This window comes from Calcarisporiella thermophila (genome assembly GCF_041956535.1).
Source record: "Calcarisporiella thermophila strain CBS 279.70 unplaced genomic scaffold VTP21scaffold_10, whole genome shotgun sequence".
NCBI lineage: Eukaryota > Fungi > Calcarisporiellomycota > Calcarisporiellomycetes > Calcarisporiellales > Calcarisporiellaceae > Calcarisporiella > Calcarisporiella thermophila.
In genome coordinates this window covers 820,702-830,618 of record NW_027192200.1, presented here as the reverse complement: position 1 = coordinate 830,618, position 9,917 = coordinate 820,702, and the positions used below count along the sequence as shown (strand labels likewise).

Genomic DNA, 9,917 nt, shown 5'->3' with positions numbered 1-9,917 from the left:
CTCCCAAATACAGAATTCCTCGGTATCGTGGTCAAAATGATTGTTTTTGGCGGGTGGCTCAATTGTGGTGGCTTAGAATGCGGCTCGGCCTTTGATACATTTTTTGTCTGGGAGAGGTGATATTAATACCTTGTTCAACATTTTGATGCGTTCATATCGTTTGTATAATTGCCATCTTTCTGGGCCTAGGGTGATAAATTAGTTCCTCTATATGAACTTGCCTAAGTCAGCTGAATAACATCAGCATGAAGTGCCGCTTAAATGCAGCTTGCTACTTTTATCATATCATTATCAATGCGCGTCCGTGTCGAATTTGTACAGGTTAGTAGTACACTTGTTCAAATCAGGTGCCAGTGAGTATTTTTTATCAGTTATGCAATGCAATGGTCATATATCTTTACCTGTGCAAATACCTCTGCAATGCGAGTCGAATTAGATTTACTGGGGTATACCTCGAAAGGGTTATATGTGACCATAGATTAGATATCGCAGATATACAGTAACTATGTCTTTAGCTATAAGCATGAAGCGATTCCAGTTATCTATTAGCCCGATAATATTACCAGCAATGTCGGATGGTTTGGATCTAGCTCACTTATATGAATACCTATACTCATTACACAAAAATACGTACATTATATAATGTCAAATCAATGGCTGCTTTATTATACAGTATTTTCATCCTTTGCAGAATTTCTTGTATTGTGACTTAAAATTCAATATATAAACAGCCTGCGTTACGCAAAGTAACAAAATATAACTCGTCAGAAGGAATAAACTGCAATGGTATTCTTGCAAATGTTTGATATTTTCAGAATGATTCAAAGTGGGCAGTGGCTTTCAATTGCTTCTCCTTGATTGCATTAGCACGCTGGTATAGAGGTTCGGCCCGATAAGATTTACCCAGATGGTCATAGAGCACAGCCAGCTTTATAATGGAGCTTGCAGTATCAGGATGGTACGCGCCTAACAACTTTTCCTGGATCGCCAGTACTCGTTGATAGAGAGCCTCAGCTGATTCATATTTGCCTTGGTCAAAGTGAAATGTAGCTAGATTGTTGAGTGACGTAGCAGTATAAGGATGTACAGCCCCCAACTCTTTCTCGATGATCACTAGTGCACGCTTGTATAGAGGTTCAGCTTGCTCGTACTTGCCTTGGTCGTGATAGAGAGTGGCCAGATTATTGAGGGAGGCTGCAATATCCAGATGTTCAGGTCCCAGCACTCTTTCCTGGTTTCTAGAGCACGTAGGTAGAGTGTCTCGGCTAGCTTATACTCGCCCTGATTCCGATAGAAATCCGCCAAGTTGTTGAGTGTCATCCCAGTATCTCGATGGTTCTCCCCTAAAACTCTTTCTCTGACGACCAGTGCTCGTTGGTAGAGTGGTCCAGCTTGATCATATTTACACTGATGTTGGTAGAGATTAGCTAAGTCGTTGAGCGAGGTGGCAGTATCCGGGTGATCTTCCCCTAATTTTCTCTCTCTTATCGCAAGAGCACGCAAATAGCGTGGCTCAGCCTGCTCATATTTGCCTTGATCATGAAAAAGGCCAGCGAAATCGTTGAGCAGGGTTGCAGTGTATGGGTGTTCAGAGCCCAACGCCTTTTCTCTGATCGTCAATGCGCGTAGATACAGTGGCTCAGCTTGATCATACCTGAGCTGAAGCCGGTAGAGATTGGATAAGCCGCTGAGGGAGTCTGCAGTTTCTGGGTGTTCAGGCCCCAATATTGTCTCCCTGAGTTTTAGAGTACGCTGGTAGAGCGGCTCAGCCAATTCATACTTGGCCTGAGCATAGTACAATGTAGCCATAGCGTGGAGAGATTGTGAAGTGGTTATGTGATCAAGTCCATAAACGATCTCACTCATTGTCAGTGCAAGTTGTGCAAGCTTTTCTGTATCCTGCAATGTCCCATTTTCATGCATGTATGAGGTCGTGGTATTTAGCAAAGCGATTAAATCCTCGCATGCGAAATATGCTTCTTCGCTATTGAGTTCGAGAACAACTGCGACTAAATGATTTATGCGCGGAAGATAAACTCTCATGGCCGACCAAGCCGAAATATCGAAGAATTCGGGAAATTGTGTTTCGCGATTCAGTGCAACCGCCATTTTCTGAATCCAGGATAACTTCTTCTTATATGGGATAGAATCAAATATAATCCTTTGGACAAGTCGACGAATGCTTAATGTGCTGTTGCTCATTAATTCAATCTCGTTCTCATCAGCTTCTTTAACTGTCACTGATATAAATGAAAATTTGCTAAGATCACCTATCGCTGATCGAAATTTATCCTGTTCAAGTGATTCTGAACCAAGTTCAAAAATTGAAAACAGACGCTCAAAAAAACGTGTTGGGATTCCTTCAGAATGAAGAAAGGCGCAAGCTTCGAGGATGACTCCTGTCGCCGGGTTTAATTTCCTTAAGCGATCAAAGGTTAATTCCCAAACTGTTGCTACCGTGTGCTTATAGTCATCAACTGATCTTTCATCGCGATACGAAAACAACAATGGTCGGTTCTTTTTTAGTTGTCTGAGATAGTCTTGAAAAGGATAAGTAGAATTTGTTATGTATGCACGCGCAAGATCAATCGCAAGTGGCATGTAATCAAGTTCAGCAACAATCCTGCGAGCGTTATAATAGCGAGCACTATGTCGATCGATGGACACCTCATTTTCTAACAGCAACGAGATGGCTTCCTCTTCCAACATTCGGTCCACTTGAATAATTATAGCCAGTTTAGTTGAGATTGGTCCACGTGTAGTCAGGATTATATGTCCTCCTTTGCGAGACAATATTTTAAATATCTTTGTGCTAATACTATCGTCTAAGTCATCCAAAAGAAGTAGCCATCCTTCCCTTGCTTCCAGCCAACACCGCACCCAGCACATAACATTTTCCTCTGACTCATTATTAAGCAGGTTTTCGCCGATCCCTAAATAACTTGCAAGTTTTCGAAAGGAATCGAGAGTAGTTGTCCAGCTATTAACGTTGAGCCAAAAAACAAATTCATTTGCTTCGTGACAGAGATAGCAATAGCGAAGCATCAGTTGAGTTTTACCCATCCCGCCGAGTCCCGCTAATGCCAATATTCCGCAACCACCTGTGTGATTTTTATCTGATAAAATCCCTATCATTTTTCTCATGATGGCTGGACGATCCACGAAAGCATAATTTGCTGCAGGTACTCCATAAAATTTGGAAATATTTGAATGGGATATATCAAAGTCGCCTATAATAAGAGGGTTAGATTTAAAACTAAAATGAGTTACAAAATTCGCATATATTGTAACAGGGTTCGAATGGTAGACGAAGATCTTTATAAAAATAGAAGATCGGTCTTTATTAATAACATAGCAATAATAATATCAAACGATGTATCCTCACCTTTATAAAAATAGAAGATCGGTGAGGAACAACAAAATAGACTGAATGAGTATATATATGAAAAATAGGAAATCAACTAATATGACATAATCTGGCTTTTCCAAAGGCTGACTAAAGATGCAGCTTCCATAAAACAATAAAACAAATATTAAAAAGGTAATAATAAACTCAAAATGAGAATGATGAATGAAATTAACCGTCACATAATAATGGAAAGTACTGCAAGTAGGTTCGTCCTGTTACATATATTAATACTTATAAAAGGTATAGATTCATTAAAAAAACTGCTTCAAATAATAAGTGAAATTTCTTGACTTAATTGATCTGGATATTTCCAGTTCATTGTCATCATCCATCTTATGTGATGAAGAAGCCATTTACGGTCAGAAATTAATATGATTCTAGTGGGATAAAAGAATACCAAGGCTTTTCTGTGGCTTAGAGCAAATGTTATATATGTTACATATGTTACTTTCAGATCTTCTTAATCTCTGTCTACGTACTACGTCATCATTTATTGGATATAATATATCCAATAAATGATTTCCTATTTGGATCTTCACTATCAAGTTAATTCATCATGGTGCTCTATATTGACCCGGCGTAAATTCGAATTTTGCCCCAATCATTTAAACCTTTTTCGTCTGCTGTCCTCCTGCTCTTTGGCAACTACGACAAAAAAATGACAATAACGAAAACTATTAGCATCGCGATTCGTCCAAATTCAGTTGCCTCGAGCATTTTGGCGCCGGATTCTTACAATATTTAAGTCATTCACAATAATAAGATTTCCACTGATACGAAATAAGAACATACACTCATACATGTATAACGCTGAGGTTCACAACATTAATTCTTATACAACTATAGGTTAGAATCAACAGCACATTTAGATGGAGGAAGGGATGGTAGAATAGGTGATGAGATAGGGTCTCACCAACTTAATGTTAACCATTATTAACTTCTAAAATGAGTTTGAACACTAAGTTTTAGCGAACTACTAATTCATACACTGAGTTAAGAATACATGATTTGAATTTCGAACTGTGATACTGGAAACCTTATTCTTGAGAGAGAAAATATATAAGTGATTAACAGGTCGAGGAAAAAAAATACCTATGCACATTCTATTGAAAATTGTGGTATGATTCGTTTATCCATCAACAAGATAAATATACCGTATTAGCTTATATTATTCTGAGCTTGAATAGATTTTCGAAAATGATATTTGGAATGTCAGGCGCAGAAGTTGCGCTTAATCTTGTTTCTATCGTATTTGCTGTCATGATGATGGGGATAGTAGTATGGCTACGTATCATGCGCCCAAAAGTTTCCAACAATATTTCTTTCACTCTTAGTTTTTGGATCGGTTTAGCTGATGCGCTGTACAGGGCATTTTATTTGTTATTCATGGCACACGATTTCAACGATTCAGTTCTTCCTTCTAATAATTGGCTATGCCGAATTCTACTTTGGTCGTTCTTTTTCTTCCCCATCTGGTTTTCATTGCTCACTGTGAGCATAGCGTTTGACCTCCAACTTTCATTCATCCATGAGAAACTTATCATAAGGCAATACCAAGGATGGTATCTTCCAATATCTACCATTGTGGCATTTGCTGTAACGACACCACAGCTTTTCTATAGAAAGGCGTGGTGGAATATAGAATATGTATGTACATTTGTCTATGATTATCAAAAGATATTAATTACATTTTTATGTATTAGAAATACATAAGCACAGACTGGCCATACGAAACGGAGCTTGCACTAAACATTGTACAGAGTAGTATTATTCTCGCCAGTATTTTATACTCCATCATCATTATCATCATTTCGCTGCACAAAGTTTTCGAGACTATTCGAAAGATGGAGAAGGACCGAGTCAAAAAGTTTGAAAACCGAAAGATAGAACTCCAGGTTATCGTATCTGTAATTCGAGTACTTGGATACCCTTTAGTTCTCATTATCTGTTTACCAGCAACAAGTATCCTAGCTCTCCTTTATGCCACGCATTCTCGATTTACTCCCGTTGGCGATGCTACATTAGTTGCACAAAACATTACAGCGGGAATGCAAGGAATTCTCAATTTTATCGTGTTTTTGTTTAATCCATCATTAACACAATCCCTCTCAAACGTACCCTTCTTTAAGGATATATGGCTGTTCCAAAGAAGAACGGTCCAATACACTAGTATTCTCGTAAAAAAACCAGAAGAAAATCAACCCTCAAGTACTCTCCAATCTCCTTCATCTATTGGTCTAGGCACAAACGCTCGTGTGGACAGCCAAGCGCAACCTTCTGAGTAGTTGTAGGGGAATAAGGCCAAAAATGAGTAGAAAAATATCCTTGGGAGTACTATTTCCTATATGAATATTTATGTAATATCACACATTGGTATTTAATCTAATATATCAGTACTATTTATTATTTCATTCTTTATTTTTTTATGGTTTGTCCTAATTATGTAATGAATCCAGATTTATCATTAATACTATATTAGCCTAACCTAAACCTACCATTTTTATAACATTCTAGCTTGAACATATAGACAACTGTCATTTACATTCAAGTATGCACATTGACATATCTTCAAAAAAACATAGGGTTAATAAGGACTTCACCTCAAATGCGTTCGGTCATAAATGATATTTCGAAGATGCTTTAGGTGTATGAGCATATTTTCCAAAAGTGGTTTAAAAGTCGATACTGTATTACGAGAGATAAAATATCCTAGATTTACTGTCTCACCTTAAAGTTTTATACCCGGATATAGATGTTTGTACTTTGAAGAGAAAGAAAAAGTTTATAATGCAAAAATCAAATGGAATTTGAGGGTGTTTCTAGGATTAAATCCAGTGCTTAAGGAGGGAAGTGATTATTTAAAATATATATCCTGTTTGATATAGATAGACGTACAAACATGATTTTCGGAATGTCAAATGCGGAAGTTGCGCTAAATTGTGTTTCAATATTTTTTGCATTAGCTATGATGGCAATGGTCATTTGGCTACGTATCGTTCGCCCTAAAGTTTCTAACAACATTTCATTTACTCTCAGTTTCTGGATTGGCTTAGCTGATGCACTTTACCGAGCGTTTTATTTATTATTCATGGCGCACGATTTTAATGATGCAGTTTTGCCTTCCAACAACTGGTTGTGCCGAATTCTCTTCTGGTCCTTCTTTTTTTTCCCAATCTGGTTTTCCCTACTTACCGTGAGCATCACTCTGGATCTACAATTGTCGTTTATACATGGAAAGCTTGCCATAAAACAGTATCAGAACTGGTACCTCCCTCTATCAACGCTGGTAGCTTTTGTTGCAACGACTCCGCAGCTATTTTATAGAAAAGCATGGTGGAATACTAATTATGTACTTGCGAAATATCTGTTCCATTATAATATGTGATACTAATTTTTTATACTTGCATACTAACCATTCTTAGAAATATATCAGCAATGACTGGCCTTATGAAACCGAACTTGCTCTCGGAATAGTGCGTAGCATCATAATTCTCGCTAGCATCTTGTACTCTTTGATCATTGTAATAATTTCCTTGTGCCGAGTTTTCAGGACCATTCAAAAGATGAAAAAAGGAAGGGTTAAAGAATCAAAAGCTCGTGATAAAGAAATTAGGATATTACTTTCAGTATTACGAAATCTTGGGTACCCGCTAGTCCTCATTGTCTGTATGCCAGCTACTTGTATACTTGGACTTTTGTTTATTACGCATACACGTTTTACTCCTTTCGGTGATGCTACGGCAATGGCACAAAACGTTACATCAGGAATGCTAGGTATTCTCGGCTTTGTTGTCTTTCTATTCAATCCAATTTTCTCTGAAATTCTCGTAAATTGGGCCATCTTCAAAAAATGGACGTCTTTTCAGTCAATATCTCGAAGCATCTCTCATGCATCCACAGTTCATGACCAAGCTGAGACTCAGTCTCGCTCAGTTCTGTGGATGTGGAAGAAGTCTGCAGACAAGCTGATACAGCCACATGAAGAAGACGCAATTTTTCCCTGTCAAAAAGTTCGCTTTGCTTTCTGTATCAATGAAGCAACACTCGATATCGCTGGGTCATCAAGAAGACCATTGGAAGCGATTCCGCTTGAACGGATGAAGCTCCTAAAAGAATTTCCTAAACAATATGCGTGCGTGTTTGAAGAAGAGGATATGGCTGATCCACAGTTGGACAGCAATGGAGATGTATGGATGCTTGGGAGGAGGTTCTGTGGGGCCAAAGGTGATTATTCGCCCTAATTGGATTGACTTTTAGCCATAAACTAACCCCTTGTTGATGCAGGAGCACACTATATACTGCCGAATGATGAAGAGGAGACGGATCGATTGGTTATGCAGCACTATATGTTTCGGTAAGTTGGATTTTCTTCTTCAAATGAGATATACTTTATTTTGATCGACTGGTATAACCACACACTCACTAGGTCGTTGTTCAACAATCACAACTTCATGTCACCAGTTCGAAGTGTATTGCTAAATGGTGTAAAGGTGCTGGATGTTGGGTAAGCCACGTCGAACACTATTGTCACATTCCACGGGTGATTAACATCTACATCCTTTTCATGTGTTCTAGATGTGGACCAGGCACCTGGACCATGGAGATGGCTGCAGAATTCCCAAGCAGTCACTTCTATGGTATTGACATCAACAGGGGGTTCCCCGAACATATCAAACCCGAGAACTGCCACTTTCAAGATGGCAACTTCCTTGCGCCGCTCCCATTTGCAGACGAGAGCTTTGACTTTGTGTTCGTTAGGTGTGTTGGGCTTGGTGTGTATCAGAGCGAGTGGCCCAGAGTCATTGGGGAGATAGTGAGAGTACTTCAGCCGGGGGGATATTTAGAGGTGGTGGAGTTGGGTACTGTAAACCAATTGCATGTCAAATAATTTAGAGTGCTAATGAAAGCTAACGTCCATTTTTATTTTAAATGATCAAAGACTACAACCTTCAAGGATCTGGGCGAGCGTTCAGAAAACTTGCAGATGGGTGTTAGTATAAAAAGGCTTATTGCATTTGTTGATCACAGTGGAAAAAAAAATATTGATCTTATTCCAATCACAGTGCTTAATACTCTCCATGCGCGAGAAATTAATCCATCTTGGATTAATGGGTTATCCACTCATTTCAACAAAATTGGCCTCGAAGATATCAAGTGCATATCAATTCCATTTCCGATAGATTATTCTGCAAGATATATTACCGTACCAGGTCGAGAGTGGTTTATGCGACTACTGGATTCTCTGAGACCATATCTGATTCAAGTGATGTACATCAGTAACGAAGAGTACGACGAGATCGTGCGTGGAGTTGAGCAAGAGATCGGAGTGAGTGAAATCTGTATCAATCTTGTGTGCACGCATGGGAAGAAGTCACAGAAAAACGCAACGACAACATACGAACATAACCGAATTGAATAGGCGTTTTTAAGGAGAGCAAGAAATAGAAGATAGAATCATATTATATCCAATATATAATCTGCTGTAGATTATATATACATTTTATAATCACCAGAGCCTTTTCTTTAAGCAAACCCCATAATTATTTTCCTTGATTTATCACACAATAAATCTTATTTATTGTATCCTTCAATTTAGTTAATTACGCGCTCCGAGGAATATTTTGTCAACTAGAATACTCTGCCATACTTAACGTATTTTTGAATCTTATGCATGAGAATGCATAAGTAGAACAATTTTTATAAATATCTGAACTCTTGATGATGTTTTGACTCTCGGTAAAAATCATTAAGCTTATAAATCCAAAGGTTATTTAAAATTTTTAAAACATCTTATTCTGAAGTACTCTTGGATTTCAATGGCCATGTTATAATTCAGTTATGGAGTAAATATGTGTAACGAAGATTCTTATTAACCTCCCAGAATACAGTATATTCGAATATTCAGAAAATAATAACCCTAATAAAGAGTTTTATGGTCATAATTTAGTTCCACGCACCTATTTGATTATGGTTTATGCACAAGAACTACCTCCCCCAAAAGAGTTGTGCCTGAGTTATATGAAAAAAGATACACTAACAATATGCTTCTACCTTTTAAGATTAAATCATTTGGGGCTGTTAACACGCAATTTTACGCTGATTTATAGTCGCATTAGTTACATATTTTTTCTTCTTATCCGGCTATTTTATCTTAATGTACACAGATGATTTTCGCGATGTCTGATGCAGAAGTTGCACTTAACTGTGCCTCTATCTTCTTTGCACTTTGCATGATGAGTATCGTAATATGGCTACGAATCGTACGCCCAAGCGTTTCGAATAACATTACTTTCACTCTCAGCTTTTGGATTGGCATGGCCGACGCCTTTTACCGAGGTTCATATTTAATGTACATGGCATATGATTTTAACGATGCTATTCTTCCTTCAAATAACTGGCTTTGTCGAATACTCCTTTGGACGATCTATTTCTTTCCAATCTGGTTTTCACTGCTCACCGTGAGCATTTCCTTCGATCTACAAATTACTTATATGGGAGATTCCAAGCT

The 9,917-nt window shown here is 38.1% G+C and overlaps 3 protein-coding genes across 3 annotated transcripts; 2 read left to right on the top strand and 1 right to left on the bottom strand.

Annotated features, from left to right (window-relative positions):
* Positions 1-811: 811 nt before the first annotated feature.
* On the bottom strand, positions 812-3,144 carry VTP21DRAFT_1081 (uncharacterized protein; the record flags this gene model as incomplete). Its single annotated transcript, XM_069390187.1, has 2 exons — positions 812-1,238; positions 1,277-3,144. 2 exons carry the CDS (start codon positions 3,142-3,144, stop codon positions 812-814), a joined length of 2,295 nt encoding a protein of 764 aa, XP_069251970.1.
* A 1,462-nt stretch (positions 3,145-4,606) lies between these two features.
* On the top strand, positions 4,607-5,694 carry VTP21DRAFT_1080 (uncharacterized protein; the record flags this gene model as incomplete). Its single annotated transcript, XM_069390176.1, has 2 exons — positions 4,607-5,056; positions 5,113-5,694. The coding sequence occupies 2 exons, from the start codon at positions 4,607-4,609 to the stop codon at positions 5,692-5,694; spliced, it is 1,032 nt and encodes a 343-aa protein (XP_069251969.1).
* A 680-nt stretch (positions 5,695-6,374) lies between these two features.
* Positions 6,375-8,828, top strand: VTP21DRAFT_1079 (uncharacterized protein; the record flags this gene model as incomplete). Its single annotated transcript, XM_069390164.1, has 7 exons — positions 6,375-6,758; positions 6,832-7,633; positions 7,694-7,763; positions 7,836-7,913; positions 7,985-8,268; positions 8,349-8,399; positions 8,473-8,828. The coding sequence occupies 7 exons, from the start codon at positions 6,375-6,377 to the stop codon at positions 8,826-8,828; spliced, it is 2,025 nt and encodes a 674-aa protein (XP_069251968.1).
* Positions 8,829-9,917: the final 1,089 nt, after the last annotated feature.